Source organism: Passer montanus, unplaced genomic scaffold (genome assembly GCF_014805655.1).
Source record: "Passer montanus isolate IOZ18808 unplaced genomic scaffold, ASM1480565v1 scaffold20, whole genome shotgun sequence".
In the NCBI taxonomy this organism is placed as follows: Eukaryota; Metazoa; Chordata; class Aves; order Passeriformes; family Passeridae; genus Passer; species Passer montanus.
In genome coordinates this window covers 686,459-706,836 of record NW_024366592.1, presented here as the reverse complement: position 1 = coordinate 706,836, position 20,378 = coordinate 686,459, and the positions used below count along the sequence as shown (strand labels likewise).

Sequence of the window (20,378 nt, the reverse complement as noted above, 5' to 3'; positions counted from 1 at the left end):
CTAGCAAGAATAAGAAAATTAATGTTGGAAAAAATCCTGGACCTGCAGACCAGATCATACTTGGACATTTGCTTAAACCTGAGGAACTCTGTTGCTGAAAATATCTTCATTCTGTATGTTGTAATAATTAAATAAATAATGTTGAAGGCCATTTGTCTCCCTTGGCTGGCAGTGAAACAATTGCCCCCCAATTGTTCCATTGCTGCCTTCACCCCTCACATGCTGTTAGAACAAGCTGAGGGGTTTTATTTGGTTTTGTGTGCTTGTCTGGTTTTTTTACATATCTGACATCAGTTTTGTGGCTCAGGTAAACCATGAAAATCATTTTTCTGCAAACATGGTCAATGGTCAGGGCAGCCTGGATGTAGTGATAGGCATCTTGCATCTTAATTGCATCCTTGTCTGGCACATGTGCATTTTCTGTTATGGAAAATACTCCATTGTGTATTTTCTCCTGACTTCATTATTTGGGAATCCTTTGCTCACAGAGCAAAGAGTTTTCCCTTTTATCTGTGGCTTAGCTGAAATAGAATACATTACTTCTTGTTCTGGAGACAAATCTGAAGTGCTGCTTTACCACCTAGAATAAAGATTGTATTAAAACTGTGCCTTTTCAGAGATTCTGAGCTACCTTTTACCCTCTTTTGGGGAAAACACTGAGAAGGTTCTATTCAGAAATCATTGACTCCAACAGGCCAATTTTCATAAATAAGGAGTTTGCTAGCACATTAAATTTCCCTGTCAACCAGGGAGCAGGTTGGAAACAAGGAATCTCCTGAGGAGCTGTTGGTCCTTAATGAGAAAGTAGTGTAGTACTTTTTACATAAAGTACTGGTTCAAAAAACAATCAGCTGATGTCCTTTTCTGGACCTCCTAAAAAGGTTCCATGTGTATCACTATGGGTAAGTTCTTGGAATGTAAAAGAATTCAGTGCAAATTAAACATTTAGTTTGCAGTTACTAAGTGATTGCACATCTGGGAATAAGAATTAAATGGTGTTCTAGGGGAAAAATCACTAGAGACAAAGATTTTTTCAAAACTATTGTGATGAAGGATGATAAATGGTGACAATGCCAAAGAGGATAAATAAAAAGGCAATTGAAACTAAATGGTAGAAAGAGAGAGTAGAAGGACTGAGTTTTTTAGCCTGTTGATCTCTAAAATTATTCTATTTTCATATGTGCAAGATGATCACATTACATGGCATAGTACTCCAGCCAGTCCTTCACACATGCAATAATTTGCTGTCAGTATTTTCAGAAGCCAACCTCATTATATGTCAAACTATTTCAATTTTATGTGTATTTCTATTGTTGCGTAATTAAAATTTGTCTACTATGAAATGAAGAGAAATAATTTCTTTGCATTTTTTGCAGTGCATTTTGTGACTCAGTAGTTCTGGGTAGTTACTGATTTAAAGACAAAAGGTATCAAAGAAGGAAAATAAAATTCCTGACTGAGGATAAGGGTATTTTAGAAATATTTCTGTCAGGAAACTGGGATAGCTAAGTCCAGTGAATGGTGTTATCTGTATGTGATGTTGGGCAGGACTGCTGCACCTATCCCAAGGATAAAAAGCTAATAGGAGTCTCAGGCTTTATGTTCCTGGGTTTCTTCTTTTCCTTTTCTTTTTTCTTTCAATAGACACTGAGCTGATAGATGGCTGCTGACTTCAGTGGCCAGACAAGTCCAGGGAATATTTCAAGAACTGTTAACAGGTGGTGAGAGTGTGTTCTTGATCATGTAGAAAAATGTGAATTAGAAGGGTAAAAAAAAGAGATTTTTGGGTTTTCCTCTTGGAAGACAAATCAGCCTGATCTTGGAACAATTCAATATACTCTGACACTTTCTCTCTCAGCCTAACCCATGCTTGAGAAATGAGTGCTCTTAACAGCTCTCTTCACTTGATGGAGGTTGCCAGGATTGGGGATTTGAATTTACACTGGTAATCAGGCAACCCCAAGCTGCTCCAAAAACAGAGAGGGAAGATGGATAAAAGCCAGGAATTACAGCAGGGAAAAAAAAAGAAAAAGAAAAAAATAGCTAAAGTACAGCAGAGCTGAAGCCAGAGGGAATGACATAAATAGAGGTGTGGTATAAATTAGGGTACAGCTTATTTCATACCTATTTGTATAGATATATATTTTAGTGTCTATTTTTGTGTAATATTGTCACCAACCCATGACCACCTGAATGCTGAGTTTTTCTGATTGTGGCTGCTGTTTTATGTGTTCTATTAATTGTTTGCCTACAGTTGCAAGAGCTTTATAGTCCTAAATTTTTAACCAGTGTTTTTTCTCCCTTCTACTGCTGCCTTGCCAGTCCCCTTGAAGTAAGTAGCTACTTAGCTGCTGAAATGATAAAATACCTACTTCATAAAAATCCTTCCAGCACAAAAATTCAAAGACTGAAATGGCATCTCTGAGGTACCCAGTAGCTTGCTGTAGTTGAAAATGCTTGCTTTGAAAATGCCTTAATTTGAAAGCTCTGTAATGAAAGTCTGTAAAGGATACACCAGAAATGAGCTAAGGACAGTTTCAGAAGCACAGATGGCTAATTGGCTTCAGTTGCAGGTTATGTCATTTCAATTAAATTTTATTAGGAAGCATTTCAAAGCAATAACTGATGGTTTAGGATAAATATAGTTCTTCGTAAATGACCTATTGCTAACCTTTATTTGTTCCTCTGTCTCCTCTCAGCATTAATAGAGGCTGCTGTGACTGAGCTCTCCATGGCCCTCTCTCGTCTCATCCATGTCTACAGCAGCAGCTTTGATGCAAATTTCCAGCTTGCCAGCATACCTAGGAGCCCTTTATGTGCAGACATCAGCCTGAATTCCCAGCTCAGCTTCACTGTTTGTGCTGCCCACAACATCCCAGAAGCCTGGGTGACCAGGTAGGAGGAGGACTCGTAAGAAGATGTGCTGTCTCTTTGACAAAAGAGATTTTTCACAGACACCAGCTCTCCTTTGCTGCTTTGGTGGTGGTCCCAAATTTATGTTAGAGATTGTGTGATGCACACCGAGGCTGTTTGGGCTGGAATTGGTGTGGTCTCAGCAGGACAAGTAACTGGAAGGGTTGGAGGCCAGCTTGCCAAGTGAAACAGAGAGGTGGTTTTGCTTGAGCCCAATCTCACAGAGGCTTTCTCAGCAATTTCTGTTCTTGGTTTGTTCCAACCTTGTCACATGGCTAAGCAACTGAATTGGTGATGTCCTTCATCAATGTGATTGAACTTTAGAGATCCAAATGTACCTGCTATCAGTATAAAACAAGAAAACAAAATAATAAAAATATAGAAATAGAATTTTGATAGAAAAAATACATTTATATAAAAAGCTAATAGAAATATTCTCTTCTGCATTGCTCAAATTTGGTAAAACTACTTGTGTTATCAAGTAGCTGCTTTTCCTAGTCTGAGCTATACTTGTGTTCTTCTCTTACCACTCCAGTGTGATCAAAGGGGGACAGGTAAACAGTCTGGTAACATTACTTTCGTAAGTCAAAAAGTTGTTCTCGATTTTTTTTTTAATTTTCCCATGCTCCCCCTTTGCCTTTAATCCCAAATGACTGTGAGATAATTTGCATTAGACAGAATGCAAGAGACAGTACTATAGAGCATTGTCTGTAATTAGCCATTTAACAAAAATCTCAGGGACTTTGCATTAGTTAAGGTAATAAATACAGTACTATAATCACTATCCTGATTTCATATAGTTATACCTTTCCCATTTTATGTCTTACCAGAAAAATGTGATATTGCACATAGCCTAAAGGCCACTGATGACTTGAATGCTATGTTGGAGCACATAGAAATGAAAATCTTTCTTCCTCCTTATCTCTCTTTCCATCTTTCCAATATTCATAGCTGCTCTAACACTTGGTTTCCTCAAATTCTTTTATTGACACTGTTCACATGCATGCTCCCCATTCTTATTTTTCTGCACTGCATGAATTCATGCTGGCAGTGTCATGGATCTCATGTTCCCTTTCCAAAAGTCACGTTATGATCTTGCAGCTGTGTTAACATATTTTAAGATGTGTACATTCCTGCATATGTATAATGTATAAAATGTATTCTATAAGAAAGTATACACATTATAATATATGTTGTGTGGCAATAATCTTGCAGCTGTGTTAACATGTATTTTAAGATATGTAAATTCCTGCATATGTATAATGTATAAAATGTATTCTATAAGAAAGTATACACATTATAATATATGTTGTGTGGCAATAGTTTTGTTTAAATAGGAGAACTTAACTTTGGTTGTGTGAAAACCTTTTATTTCCTGATCTATCCTCCAACTCTTGTAAAGTTTAGATTCTAGGGGAAGTATTTCCTAGCCTACAAGGTAATTTTTCCTTCTCTGAACTGACACCTCATAACTACTGCAGACTACAGATAATTTTATTTCAATTTTTTAAAACAGATAAAAAAACCCAAATCTGCTATAATAATTATAAAATATAACGTTCTGGAAGAGGTAAACCATCATTCTTATAAATATGGCAAATTCAGGCACCTTCAATCTGCAACTGCCTCAAATTTCCTGTTCACATTTGACTGTTTCCCATGTTCATCATTCTTGTCCAGAATGAGGTCTAAAGCTGAGCCTGGCAGGAAGATCTGGAAGTTACAAGACTAATTAGGAACATTAGTTATTCATAATCTATTTTGATTAATATTTTAGAAGATTTCAGTGAGAAGAATGTGAAACAAGAGATATTCCCGGACCTAAATTTCACTCTGAAGCTGCTTAGTTCACTTTGTGAAGGCCAGCACAGAGGGCTTTAATGTTTCACCTGTAAATATATATATATATTTCATTGAGTACTAATCTGTTTTTTTCACAGATTGGGAAAAGAAGGTATAAAAAGAATCACAGAATACCCTGGGTTGAAAAGAACCATAAAGATGATCCTATTCCACCCCTGCCATGGGCAGGGACACCTCCCACTGCCCCAGGTTGCTCAGAGCTCTGTCCAGCCTGGCCTTGGACACTTCCAGGGATCCAGGAGCAGCCACAGCTTCTCTGCGCACTCTGTGCCAGGGCCTGCCCACCCTCACAGTGAAGAATTTCATCCAAATATCCAATCTAAACCTAACCCACTTCAGTTTAAAGCCTTCCCTTGTCCTATCACTGCATTCCCCTGTGGGTGCTCTGATGTGTCCATGGAGCCTCTTCTTCTCCAGGCTGAGTCACCACATTCCGTTGTAAAATATCCCTCTCCAGCCCGCTGTGGGTGCTCTGAGGGTGTCCATGGAGCCTCTTCTTCTCCAGGCTGAACACGCCCTGTTCTCTCAGTCTTCCCAGGAGAGGTGCCCCAGCCCCCTGAGCATCTTTGTGTTCCCCTCTGGACCTTCCATGTCTTTCATGTGCTGGGGGCCCCAGAGCTGGATGCAGCTCTCCAGGTGGGAGATCTCTTGTTGACTCCAGGATCAGCAAGTACCAGCACTTCACTTCTGTCCAAATTTTCATTCACTGCAATAATGAAAAAAAAGAAATTAATGTCAAAAACTTGGAACAGAACCCAGGTGTCTTTAAGACTTCTCTTTAATTCTGAACTTCAGGGAAAAAACCCAAAAAACTTAAAAACCCCTCCACACACACATTAATATTATATGAATTATTATAATTCCTTTTATTATGTAAAGGTGGATTTTCATAAGTTCTTGAGTGGCTAACTCCAGATGTACTGGACATAGTATATATTATAATTAATTTTTTTTCTCCTTTGTAGCTACAAAGTTTTCTCTTTTTCCTGTTTACTAACTTATGCTGGGAAGATAATATGTCAAGTGAAGATTTGCAAAAATACTCCAGTTAAGAGATCCTTCTTCTTCCTGGCTGACTGGAATGAGAAGTAAGTTTTGGGTTTTGTTTGATATATGCATCTCTGACAGATATTACACATCCAATATTCATTAAAAAAGCCAAAAAATGCCAAAAGCAACATATTTTTTAATGGATGTTCTTCTGAGCCAATTAAACTGCACAGAATTCACAGAAATATAGATTGGAATGAGAAAGAAATGGGACAGCCAGAGGCAGGGAAATAGGACTGAGGTAAGTCTGGTCTGACAATAAGCTAAACTGAGCTGCTCTGTGAACAGCTTTTGTTCACTGGAGGGGTCCAGGAGTGCTGGAAGTGAAAGCAGGTGCAACCAAAGGTTGTATTTCTGTTCCTTTGAGGAATTCCACCTTTTGGATCTACCTTTAATATATCTGCAATCCAGCTTGAGAATCTACTTTAACTTTTCTTCATTGTCCTTTTTTTACCAAACAGGGCTGTTTGGGTAGTTAGGTTGGGGTCTTATTTGTTTGTTTGCTTGTTTAATTTTTGGAGGGCTATTTTATTTGGTTGTTTGTTGTTTTGGTTTTGGGGTTTTTTTATAAGGAGGATCTGCAGTTTTACAATTAAGTAGTGGTGTATGTGTCCTAGGGAAACTCTGGCAAGCATTTGCTTTCTGCACTGATGATACTGAGAGTTTTTATTCACTGCTCTATGTTTAGAGTGTTAACAATTGTCTGCATCACAAAATGCATGTCTTGGTGGTTTTATTACTGTCTCATCAAAGCACTAATGGTTCTTCAAAGTTAACTCTGTCAAACATTTTTATGTAACAAATATTGTTGGCCTCTCAGTGAAAAATAAGTTATTTTTAGCAGGTAAGCCAGTTCAGTTTCCCAATAACTGTTTCTAACTAATTATGAGTAAGGAAGAGTTCATGAGACAGGGAAAGCAAACTTGAAAGCTATAAATAGGGACACGTGGGAAGACAGTTGAGAATTGCTTCTCAATTTTGTTCATGGGAATCAGAAGGAGTGGGAAATGGCTGTCTTGCTTTGTTATTCAAAGAGGGAGGTGTGCAAATCTGCATCATTTCCAAATGTCGGAAGACTGATGATCTTAAATTTTGACATTAATGCTGATTTGGAGTACTTCAGATTTTCAGCTGAAACCCATCTAATCTCTTTCAGTAGCTCCTCAGCACAGTCCAGAAAACTTTCCCAAATCCAATAGAAATTTGATAGATTTGGAACTGGGAGCAAAATCTTATGCTGATTTTTTCCTTTCATTATTACCACATCTTACTTCTAGCACCCATAATTCTTATGTTTTACTGGTTAATATACTTTTTTAATGCAGCTTCTACTTTTGCTTGCTGTTTAAGTGTGACTATATCTTTTTCAAATTGCTGAGTTGCATTCTTCTGTCACTCTATTACTCAGATTTATCTTTTAGTCTGTTTTTGTAATCTCCAGTTTATGCAGATCTTTTGTTTTCTTAATGACTGTATTATCAATGTGGAATAATCCTTTTAGCTCCTAGCTCCTTATATTGATTTTGTTTATACAGAAAGAAACTTAATTAATTTTACTTTCTGCTTAAGAAATTTGAGCTCCCACTGAATATACATGGAAAAGGCTAGAAAATTATTCAGGAAAAAGAAAATGCAGACTTGTATGGGTAATTACACAGGTGATCTTTCCATACAGCATAAAACTATCTGGCTTATTGGAATAATTCCAAGTTATTATTTTAGATAAATTTTCATAAACTGTATAAATGAACTGAGTGACCAAACAAGCTAATGGTCAATGCAAAACCAAGATTAATATTGATGAAAAATTAATATTCTCACTAAAAAATACAAATCTGTCATTGCTGTTAAAACAACATCTGCTTTTAAGTTGTGGTTAAGAAACATCACACCACCAAAGCACACTTGAACAAGAGCATGATTATCTTGGTTTTTTAAATGATGTTTTCCTCTGAAGACACAACACAGCCAATGACTGCTGCTTGACAATTCTCCCTTAACAGGTTCCTTATTGTGAAATAGCCTTTCACTGATAAGGTAATTCCAAAGGAAAGTTTAATTAAGTCATTCCTGCCTTTGCCAGCTCTAGTAGTTACCACTGGAGTGAATGAGTTTTTGTCTGCCTCTTCTCAAACACTGTGACTCAGGTTAATTGTTGCCAATACTCATCAATGTATTGAAGGGATTTGTCAGCTGCATTTTCCTTCAGAGTGCAACTTCTGTAATTTATAGCTCAATATATGTGTTAGAACACGTAGAAAAATGTAGAAAGAACCCACTTGCAACAATGCTCCAATAATATAGCTTTTTATTTTTTCTCTTTTCTGATTTTCTTTTAGGGTCAACTTCCCTCTACGAATAAAGACTCTTCCAAGGGAAACTATGCTGACAATAAAACTGCTGGGAGTAAACATTTCCTCTAAAAATACAGAAATGCTTGCTTGGACATGCTGCCCATTGTATGCAAAAGAGTAAGTTCATTTTGTATGACCTTAAGAGAGGACCATTCTTGAATACTGTTGTATTCAGCCTGGGAGAAATATAAAAAGACAAAATTACTCATTTCAGGACCTCCTGTAATAAGACTGAGAGCATGTGCCAGTAAGAGACATATCCACAGATGTCTCTTACCTTTCTTTTCTCTCTTTCTTTTTATTTGTTCTGTCTCTCTGTCTCTCTGTCTCTCTCTCTCTGTCTCTCTCTCTCTGTCTCTCTCTCTCTGTCTCTCTCTCTCTGTCTCTCTCTCTCTGTCTCTCTCTCTCTGTCTTGAGAGCATGTGCCAGTAAGACACATATCCACAGGTGTCTCTTACCTATCTTTTCTCTCTTTCTTTTTATTTCTTCTCTCTCTTTCTCTCTCTTTCTCTCTTTCTGTCTTTTTCCCTCCTTCCTTTTCTAGTTTTAGGTGACTCTCTAACACTTTCTCTTTCTTCTTCACAATGTGGGGTTTTTTTGTTTATTTGGTTTTTTTTCCTGTTCTCACACACATTCATTCTGCCGAAATTGGGACAGTTAGCGGTGACCACAATGAGCACTTTCCATGCTCCACACCACTTTAGAAGCTTTCTTTTCCGTTCTAACCACTTCTTTCTGCACACTACACAATGTAACAGTGGTTTAAAGGTGCTTGTCATTTGAATGTGTCTGCAGTGATGTACAAATATCCAAGGTAAATTTTCTGCAGTGCTCTAAATGTGTTTCCGTAGCACTGAGACATCTGAATTTAGACTGAGTCTTTGCAGTGATAGGAATTTTTTATTTAGGCTCCATAGCCCTGCAATACCCTCAGTGCAATAGAGGGATTTCTCAAGCCCCCCAAATTTCCACATTAGCATCAACCTCTAAACTGTAGCCCTTTCCTTATCTTGAGACATCTTGATCTACTTCTCTACATGGTGGCAAGCACCATTCAAAGCAAAATAAAACAAAAAATCTGACTGCATGTATTAATTTGCTATATTTAATAGACCTTGTGTTTCCTTGAGCTTTTAATCTGAGAGGTGTAGGAAATTATTTGGACTGGGCTAGTTCCTTTTTCCATCTTTTCAGAGAAAATTCAAGGTTACTCTTGCTCTTTTGTGACTTAGTGTTTAGAGCACTTAGCTGGAAGGAAGGAAAGAAACATCAATCAAATCTCTGCTGCAAGGATTTCTGGGGCAATTTTTTCAATTACTTTTATTTCATAGTTAGTCTTAAGAAGAGCACTTCACTCTTCCATTGTGTATGCATTTTTAAAGAAAGCATGAAATGTGTTTGAGGCATAATAACTTAATGAGAGAACACTTATCCCATTTACCTCCAAAGGTTCCTATACGAGAATTCTGTTCCTGTTGAGGACCTCTGTTCTGGAGGTTTTCTTCTTTCCCAGCATTCAAGTCCAAGAGGAATGACTTTTGGAAGACCTGAAAGTCCTCAGCTCCCTGTGAGGTCTATATTTTCATGTGTGCCATCAGAGCAAGCACATTGGTTTTTGTTAGATAGATTCCCACACCACCCTGACAGTTTGAAAAATTTGACTGCAAACTGTTCTGTTCTTTTCTGGAACACACAATCAGCACAGCGAAGGGGATGGAGGGCCACTTTCCATTAATTTGCTGTGTAATTGGAGAGATCACTGCTGAAATGACCCTTCAAAGCAGAAATCAAGGTTGAGTTGTTGCAGGAATGATTTAGGAATAGCACATTCAACACCCCCTCATCTGATAGCTGTGTCATTTACAATTACAGTAATTACAACCACAAAGGAGCCTAAATGCCTTTTTCTCCTTTGGCCAACCACAGCTCCATAGGATTATTCATTCTCTGTGATTTCAATTGATTGACACACTGGTTTGAAAATAAGAATTGTCCTGAAACTCCCCTTGCTGCTGGAATGCAACTAAACTTTCCACACTTATTTCAATAGAGTACTTCTGAACTTGGATGTACCAAGAAAAGATTTGTACCTCCCGTGTCATGCTAATATGTCAAGAGCACCTTGTATTACTGCAAAGATTATGGTATTATGGTTTTTAAATAACAAACTCTGTGAATGTATGTAAAGAGATTAAAGAAATCTGACCAGAAAATCTTTGACAAAACATTTCTAGCTCAGAAAATAACACTTTCTCAAAATAAAACTTTCCTCAGAGGTGAATTTGAGTTCTAAAAAAGTCTTAACATTCTTATGTCTAGAATTTAATTTATTGGGGAAAGGACAGAAATAAGCTCTTTGAAGAAGCCAGTTGCCCTGAGGTATTTGCCTGGGTCATCAAACATCCTGGTTCAAATCCTTGTCCCAGTTGGGTCAGTGAAGATAAGGACACTCTTTTCCTCTTTTCCTATTTGGATACTTGACAAAAAGAGAGTAAAAAAAGGTTGGTTTTTGTTTTTTTTATTAAACATTGGAAAAAGAAAATAAATGTCAAACATATTTTTTTAAATACTGTTCATAATTTCATTTCTGTCCTGCAATTGTTTGATTAAAACCACAGAAATTCTATTCAAAGTTATTTGGCTTATGTTAAAGAGAAGGGAAAAAAAAACCAGTTTTGAATTATTCCCAGGTATTACTTAGAATCTTGATCTGTTAGGGCAAAAGAACACTAATTAAGAAGTCTCTGAATTTGCTCCTCTTTGTAAATTTTATATCTAATTTCTTTTCCCAAAGAATTATTTTCATTGTATGGTCATATCCCTTCTTTGTATTTTAATGTTTTACATTTAATTTGAACCAGAGATTAAAAAACATGTGCTTAACAAGTATACAAATTCTGTTTCAAGAGGTGTGAAGTTTCTCATGCTTTTGAACACGACCTTGTTCAAGTCCCTTGACAGCTCAAAGGCCTGTAGTTATTTGCTGAGAGTTCACCATTCCCATTTTCCTCTAAAAAATACTAATGAGATTGGATGAGAAGTATGTATATATACGTATTTATAAAGAAACAAATCTAGCTCTTTATTTAAAGCATATTACTTATTTTTTTTTATATTGCAGTCAGTCTCTTCTTCTTTCCTGGCCTATTTTGAAACCACACAATACCTAAAAACCTCCTCAAGAATTTGGCCAGCTTTAGGTGTTTGTTGTTGCTAAAGACTTGTCAGTGAACAGATGTTTAGCAAATTTGCTTAATTTACATTATTTCCTGAATTCTAGTGTTATCTTGCACTCTTCTGACAGTTTTCTTGCAGTGTGCAGATTTATTACATGATTAGCTGCTGGGTACACACTTTAGTCTTAGCCAAACATGTGTTGGGATTCCTGCTTATCAAACTGACTTCCTGAAAACATTCTCCAAGCGTTGCCTAAATGGAGTTGTTTACTCTAAAATCATTGCTTGTAAGCCAATTTTGTGACTTCATAAATTTTTTTCCAAAAATATAAAGTAATCAGGAACATAAATGCGAAAATTTTTTTGAAGTCTGGAATAATTTTGTACTCAGTGTAATTATCACTTACAAATTTATCCTACCAATTTAGGGAAGTTATTTAAACTAAAAAGTGTGGGGATGGAGGTTGTGGTCCTTCTAAATGTCTGTAGTATGTTTAGTGTTTCTTTGCAGTTGAAATTTGTCTCTATTTTGAATTTTCTGGAACTCTGTAGTATTTGTAATTATAATAACAGAGTTATTTCATAGTATCATTCCTATGCAGAATTAAGACTGTTTGAGTCAATATATGGGAAAGCATTTTTTAAATATTTTAGCAGCTTTGCATTTCTTTTAAATTTAACCTCCACTCTAAACTTCTGAGACTTATAATGTCAGGTCTGGAGATACTTACATTATTTTTTACACAGTCCTTTTTCCTGATTTCCCCATTTTATTCAGCCTAAGCAGTAACCCTCCTCTAATGTTATGTACATTTTTGAATGAACATGATGATAATGAGTGTAGCTGCCTGGCTGCCCAGTAGGTGAGCCATCATATCTGCTTTTCTCAGCCTTGTCAGAGAGCTGACTTCAGACAGCAGCCCTAAATCAGTGCCAGTAGAGCCTTTGCTGGTTCATCTGTATCAAGAAGTCTCATTAGATGCTAGAGGCAGCTCAAAAAGGGTTTGGAATCCTGTGTGCCAGCCTTCCATTCCTTCACATCAGAAGCTGTGTTACTCTCTTGGGCTGAACAGTTTAGTGATTCAGAGCTGAGTAACAAACCAGAAATCAATCATTTTGGAGCAACTGGGGAATTGCAATGTCCCCCACAGTTCCCCCACATTGCTCTGGCTTCACTGATTCTACCACAATTTATTTTTGTATTTCTGAATCAGAGCAAGCAGCAAAACTTTCCTCTTGTGGGGAAAGTCTGCCATGGGACTTCAGGGCATAAGGCTGACTTTATCAACTTAGGATAACTTGAGCTGCCTTTAAATAGCAATGTCATATTCTGTAGCAAGATGGGAAGGTTATTTTAGCTCCAGTAATAAACAAGACAAGGGAATCTGTGTAATTCCAAAATGAATAAGTGGCAGTAGGCACAGAGCAGGATGTTCACTTTCCAATCTGCTTGGTAGTGAAGTTGTTACATGAAAGCCATTTTCTGTGTCTGTGATCATTATAGGAATCTTTAAAAGGTCATTACCCTCACCTCAGAGAGGGAAAATCTGGAACTGTAGGCAGAATAGGGAGTGACCTTCCTGAGCTCATCAGCAGAACCAAGTAGCAGAGAGAAGAATCTGTCTGTTCACTGAAGGACATGGTTATCATGCTCCTGATGATAATTCCTTCATTTTCTGAATGCATCCTCCACTCTCACCTGCTTCTTTTTCTAAGAAATAATGATGCATCTTTTCCCTGTTTCATTCATCCCCTGTTGTTGTTCCATTTCTGTGTCCAAAAGCTGATTTTTGTGAGGAATATTGACTCTGCTTGTAGTGCCCCAAAGTTGGCTGGGTGTGCTGGTTTGGGTTGGGGTAGAATTAATTTTCTTCCCAGTGGCTGGTATGGAGCTGTGTTTTGGATTTATCCTGAGCACAGTGTTGATAATGCAGGGATGGTTTTGTTGCTGAGCAGGGCTTGCACGGAGCCAACAACTTTTCTTCTTCTCTTGTTGCCACACTGGCAAGGAAGTTGGGGGTGGCTGGGAGGAGACATGGCCAGGACAGGTGACCCAAACTGACCAGAGGGATATTCCAGACCATGGGACATCATTCTCAGGGTATAAAGTGAGGGGGATAAAGGAGAAAGAGCAGAGACGTTTGGAGCGGTGGCATTTCTCTTCTCAAGTCACTGTTACCTGTGATGGGGCCCTGCTCTTCTGGAGGTGGCTGAACACCTACCTGCCCATGGCAAAAAGTGAATTAATGCCTTGTTTTGCTTTGCTTTGCTTTATTTGCATGACTTTTGCTTTCCTATTAAATTATCTTCATGTCTGAGAAGCCCATCTGCCTTCAACGGTTCTTCTTTGTCTTCCTGGACAGTCTTTAGCCACATCTGTTCTAGGTGTAAATGAGTTGAAATAATGAGCTTAGGAAAGGTCTCAAACACATCTACAGCACCTCTGAGGTCTATACTACTTCTTACACTTGTCTACTCAGGTTTCCCAGGAAAAAAATTAACTGAATGTATTCTTTTTTAAAGGCTCCCATAGTTTTAGAGCACAATGTGAAAGTGATTAGCAGTAATGAGAGCTCAAAAGGGTAATTTAGTCTTCATGTTCATTTATTCTCAGCTACTCCTCTCCCTTCTAACAAAAGTGCCAATTAGTTCAAATTATGATGTAAATCTTTGTCAACAAAGGATTAGTTGAAGAGATGCAACTCATTTATTAAAGGTCAGCTGAGTACACATCACAGGAAAATCTCTTTGAATCACCATTGATCACTTCCTCATTCACATCAATTACCTAAATGAGAGAGACTTCATATCACACAATTACTTTCTTCCAAGTATCTTGTTCATATCACAGCTCTTCTTCTGCCTCCATTTCCTTGCAAATCCACCTACAGCTGCAAAAAACCTTCAGAAAATAACTGTCTTTAATCCTCCTGAGCTCTGTTCTCACAATAAATTAAAACAAAATGTCTGTGCTAACTACACAAACAGTTCAAGAAAAGAAAAATTATTCCTGAATTAGGTTTATACTCATTTATGTTGACTGTAACAGTCACTTTGTGGGAGTTTCTTAAATCTTCTTCAGATGGCTTAAAGAAATTTATTTCAATTTGCAATTCAAAAGATACTTTCTTTACAGCAATGTTGCAAACTCATGCTGGGATCAAATAGTCCATCTGGTGTCTCTTGTACCTCTGACATCTTCCTCCCAGGTGGAAGGTGGGCATTCAGACCTCATTTACCTGGCTGGCTCTGTCTGCTGCAGTATCTAGTGATTCTCTCAGTTGTTTTGACTTGTTTCTTGTTTAAAAAGACCTTAATGAAAATTATTTTTAAATAATAGCAAAAGAAGAGGTGTTGAACATAATTAATTTTCCAACCTCACTACTCATTAAGATATAGACAAATTAAGGTGTAAGCCCAGAGTATGAGATCTTCCTTTATTCAGATGCTGCAATCTAAATTTGAGTTGGTTTGTTATGTTTAGAATTTACACTCAAACTTTCAGATTTTATTCAAGTTCTCTAGACTGGATTATGCTGAGCTGCCAAATCAGGCTGTTTTTCTTATCTGCTGGCCACATGCATGCCTGTTTTGCTGATAAGATTTTCTTGTAGGTGTAGTGCTAAGACTGGTACTTCAGACCTTAACCTTTCATATGTCCAAAAACTCCATGTGGCACATGTGGTACAAACTATCCCACTCAAACTCCTTTCAGCTCTTTGCAGACTGTCATATCATACTTCCCCCTCCCTGCCAGCTACACATAAAATCAGCAAGGATCCCTTATGGGTGCAGTAGATAGCCATGAGTTTCTTCTTTTTGTGGAATAAATATGCTGTCCTCCCCCTTTTACAGTGTATCGATGCTTCACAGACTCTACCATATTTGCCCTCAAAATGAAATCTTGAGACAGAGATATATTCTATTATCCTTATTTTTACACCTGGCTTAAAGGGCAGCCCCTGTCACACAAGAAGCCGGTGGTAAAGTGCAGAGCTGACTCAGAATGTCTTGGCAGAGGGATTTTTTTCATGAACCCTGCAAATGCAGAGACGCTGCTGTGGCAGTGAGGACATCAGGATGCAACTGTGGCATTCACATTCTCTGAAAAAATCCCTTTGCCCAGGATTTTTCTCCTGGGAAGCTGACAAGCCTCGGAGAAAAGGAAAACAATGCTTATCTCATTTGCTTCTTCTGTGTTGTGCTCACATGTGGAATGTGTTTGAAGATTGTTTACCCACAGGTGATTCTTTCATTGAATTCTGCTGTGAGTTGTTTTGACTCAGTGGCCAAGCTGTGTTGGGACTCTGGAGTGAGTCACAAGTTTTTCATTATTATCTTTTTAGCATTCAGTAAGTATCCTTTCTGTATTCTTTAGTATAGTAGTGTTTAAATAATATAGTATAATAAAGTAATAAATTAGCCCTCTAATAAGATGAAGTCAGATGCATCATTCGTGCCTTCGTCAGGGCATCCCTGCAAATACAAAACCCTACTGGCTGAGGCCAGATTTGTTCTGGTCACATAGAGATAAAGGGTTTGCTCTCCATTTGCTTGTCCTTTGAGCTCTGCAGTTGCATGCCCTTCAGTGGGGTTTCAGTGATTACCAGTGCAGTGTTTCTCCCTGTTTCCTGCAGGAGGCTGGTCCGTGGCACCGTGCTGCTCAGCCTGGCACCGTGCAGCACGCTCCCCACAGCAGTGATCACCCCGGGCATCTGCAGCACTGAGACACCAACCTCAGCCACCCTGCAGGTGAGGGAGCCAGAAAGCAAAGCCAAAAGCTTCTTTTCTAACCATATGCAAGGAAAAGGGGTGTTCCCACAGCTCATCCAGACCACCCAAACCGAAAATCCCATTTCCATTACAGCCACTCAGAGAATTACATCAGGTCTGCAGGGTAGTTTTGTCACCTTTCCAGGCTGAGTTAGCAACTGGGTATTTCAAGGATAAAGCCAATTTGTTTTCTGTATTTAAATATCCTGATGTCTGTTAGCAAATGAAATATAAAAGCAGATAATACAGATAAATGAGCGTGGCCTAAAAATAGACCTGTTTTAACAGACAAGTAAATGGGGATTTTCCAGGCTGAGGAGGTCAGTCAAAGACCATGCCTTAAAATAGCTGCCCCTATTAATAATTCAGGCAAGTTAAGACAGTAAATTACTATTAATTTATATCTCCTGAAAGAAATGAAACAAGATTTCTCATTCTGCCCTCCTGGTTTTCAGTTATTCCCAGCCATATAGCACTATCACAATTTGTGAACATGCTGGAAATGTTGTAAATATATATTTTCACAGAAAATCTAGGCTTGGGTTGGAAGAGACCTTAAAGATCGTCCAGTTTTGTGAGGTGACTGAGTGTTTTATAGAGAATAAATTTCTTAACTTTTACAAGAGTGATGCATCTCAAATATTTACATTAAAATCACATAGAGCTAAGACAGTTTGATGTGCATTAATAGGCCAAAGCTGGATGTAAATTGATCTGAATTATGAAGAAAAATCTGAATTTTCAGATAATCTACTCAGATTATCAAGTACCTCAAGCTTTGTAGTTTTGGTTGAATGTTTGCATTCTCTGTGTCTTAAAAAACACTATCCTTAATTTCTGATAGGCATGTGTAAGAATGGAAAATTGGTAGATGCTGTACAATATATTTGCAAATTGAACATCCAGAGGAGAAATCTGGATTCTGATTTCCACCTCTTGCAGTAACAAACTACACATCAGAAATAGCCTTACTTTAAAAAAAAAAATCATGAAAGATTGGATTTATGCAGTTCTAGTAAAATTGCAATATGATGACTGAAATGTTCCCAGGAAAGCTAGGCTCCACTGATTTCTGTGGATGGCATTTATCACCAAAACTTTTAAGTAATATATTACATACAGTGAGCACCCTCAAATAATAATCCCCCTTTCTTTTTGTCATACTTTGTATATACTCCTTGTACAAATCCAAGATAACATTTATTGACACTTGTATTGGAGATTACACATTGCTAAATCCCTTTTGTCTTTTTTTTTTTCCTCTTCCTTTTCATGTTCTTTAAATAAAGATTGACTTCCCAGAAGCTGATTTGGAGTTCATTAAACCTGAACCTGAAGACAGAAGAGGTGATCTCGTAGAGCCAACCCAAGAGTGCCTGAAGCACATTGCAAGACTCTCACAGAAACACTCTCTCCTGCTGTAAGTTGTCCCTACCTCACCCTGCTGGTTCTTGCTGTGCTGTACCTACCCTATCGATCACAATTAAATGTATCCAATTTGTTAAAAACAAAATTTTCCTCTGAAGGAGCCTAGCTTGGCTGGTTTGAGAAGTAACACCTCTAAATGAAAGAATAGATCACAGCAAGGCCTAATAAGGCCCTGGAGGTGGCAGTGTATTTTATCAGTTTAGAAAAGGATTGTTTTTTCCTTTCTATTACTAGATCTTTTCATGTCTTTAAGGCAAGAATCTAATTTTTCAAAACATAATATTTTCAGGTAATGCAGTGCATCTGTATCACTATTAGCAAGAACACCGTAGGTTCTGTGGAAATCAGTCTCTATGGAAATCAGTTATTAAACACTCAAACTTCAGATGGAGCTGAGAAATGGCTTTTGAAAAATCTGTTTCAGGTTATAAGCAAGGAAAGAAGTTGGAAAGTTCAGCTGCCACAGAAGGTGGATAAAGACACAGTGGTAAAAAACACTCTGAACTGAGGTGGATTAGTATGCTCTGCTACAGGAATGTTGTCCTACCAATTAGGATTATGTACTGCATAAAGTCATTTTGGGTGTAATCAGTGGAATTTGGAACACAGGTGCTTACAGAGAACCATTATACTAATGGCAGTTAATTGTGTGAATTAATCCTCCATCAAAGGTCAAAAGGTGCATTAGTTTTGCAATAACTAAATAACTAAATTCAACACTCTCAGTGGGATATGATGTATCTGTTAAGAAGATTTTTCTGATTTCTCTGTTGGTGGTTTGAGGGTTTTAAAATTAATTTATTTTTAAAAAGAGTTGTATTATGTTTAACTCAAATTTTAAAAAGACAGACAAAACGTAAAATTATTTTTATTAACCATGGGATCTGTGATTTGAGGTTTTGTTATTCTGTTTTAAAATGTGAATGGGATGTCAGTTTTTTATTATGAAGAGTCATGGTGACAGTGAAATTTTCACCTGCAAAATATGCTTCAGAATGATTTAGGGAACTTCAAACCCACTGCCTGTGACCTTTGTTACCATGGCAAAAATCTGGTTTCAGTAAGAAGGAATAAGATCATTAAGAAATTAGCAAAGTACAAAATAATTTGTCAAAGAAGACAGCTCATGACCTTTCTCTGCTGCTTAAAACCTTGATGTCCATTTTATTGAAAATGCTGCATGGTTCTTGTCTTCAGGACTCAGGAAGGACACAGTAGATGTGGAAAGTGTGCAGAGAAGGGCAACAAATATCATGAAAGGGCTTAAGCTTCTCTTTGACTAAGAGAATCTAAAAAGTCTAGGATTGTAGTTTGGAGAGAAGACTAGAGGATGTCTGTGCACGTACAATTAATTTTTGTAAAATCGTGATGGTAATGGAAAAGGTGAATGCCTCATTTGAACTTAAGGACATTCAATGAAACAAGCAGGAAATAAATTCTCAACAAATGGAATAAAATACTTATTTAGACAGTCAGTGTTGAGCTTTTAAAATCTGCTGTCACAAAGCTGGGAAGGCAGATGACAACATCACCACATTGGTGAAGGCTGAACACAAATTCATGGATAAGAGGTTCATGAATAGGTGTCACAAAAGATGAAACCTCAACAGCAAGGGTTGATCCTGTAACATCCCTAATACAACAATTTTGGGTTCTGTGGGAATATGAAGGGAAGAGACTTCTGAAAGTCACCAGTTTGGAGTTTAGGCTGTGCTAAGTTCAGGTCCTTGGAGGAAAGGCAGTTGTCCCGTGTTTTCCCATAGTTTATTGTCTTCTGTTCTCCTGTCTTACAGACAAAGCTGGTCTAGTAAATGAATCAAGGGAAGGGTAACATATCTGCGGTTTGAATTAAGCAACTCCATTTTTCAGTACTTTGTTAATCCAGCCTGTAAATTTTGTTGTATTGTTATCAGAGGAATTCTTTTAACCTTTCTCATTCATGAAATACTTTCTCTTAAAAAATTGTAGCATGTTTGTATCCCAACACATTATTGCCAGGTTATCTGAAGATTTCTTCTTTTCTTTTTTTTCTGTATGTCAAGAAAAAGAGAGGAATCTAGTCAGCTTTTTAGTGGCAGTATCACTCTGTGATGATGCTTCAGGCTTACAAGCCTCAAATATGGCTTTGAAATAAGTAGGTGTCTGTGTCAGAGCATACAAGAAACCTTTCTCATTCTGTCAGGATCCTTCTGTTCATCCTACTGCAAACAGAGAGAATATGTGAATGGACAGAAAATTCTTAAACCAATGATAGAAAAGGAAGAAACAGTGGTTAAAACCAGACAGCTGCATGCTGGTTGAACCCAGCAGTGTTATAAGTCCCACACTGCCACAAAACTGACAGCACAGACAGCCTAATTCTGTTCTTCCTCTCTGCAGGATCAGGACTCAAGTCTGCTGCAGGAATAGATAAAAATACTGTATATTTTTATATGTAGTATCCAAAAATTGATTGCCCCAGTAGCTGTGCTTGGTCTCTATCCAGTAGCTGGATGCAGATCTCCCTGCTATTCCCAGCTGCTGACACCCTCAGCATAAAAACAAACATACAAAACACATAAAAACCCTCAAGGTCCACAGCTACACTGAGCTGGTTGCTGGTGCTTGTGCCTCTTCCTGGTACATGGATGTGTGTCTGCTCCAGACATTTGTCTTCCCAGCAGCTCAGGCTCTTGTCTTTCTGGTAGGTGGCTCAGACCACTGGTCCCTGTGGCCAACTCTTCCAATCTCATCCAGTCTCTTGGATGTTGATTAATGAAGGTGTTGTTGAGTGGGACTGAAGGAAATGAAGGTGCCCACATGGCTTTTGTGCCCCTCACAA

General features: G+C 37.8%; 1 protein-coding gene across 1 annotated transcript in view; it reads left to right on the top strand.

Moving 5' to 3' along the window:
- Nucleotides 1–20,378, top strand: part of PIK3C2G (phosphatidylinositol-4-phosphate 3-kinase catalytic subunit type 2 gamma) — a 247,493-nt gene that overhangs the window by 101,258 nt on the left and 125,857 nt on the right. The window contains exons 15-19 of the mRNA XM_039708330.1: nt 2,700–2,895; nt 5,742–5,864; nt 8,166–8,297; nt 15,994–16,108; nt 17,419–17,549. Coding sequence (XP_039564264.1) covers nt 2,700–2,895; nt 5,742–5,864; nt 8,166–8,297; nt 15,994–16,108; nt 17,419–17,549 — 697 coding nt within the window. The remainder of the gene's footprint in view (nt 1–2,699; nt 2,896–5,741; nt 5,865–8,165; nt 8,298–15,993; nt 16,109–17,418; nt 17,550–20,378) is intronic.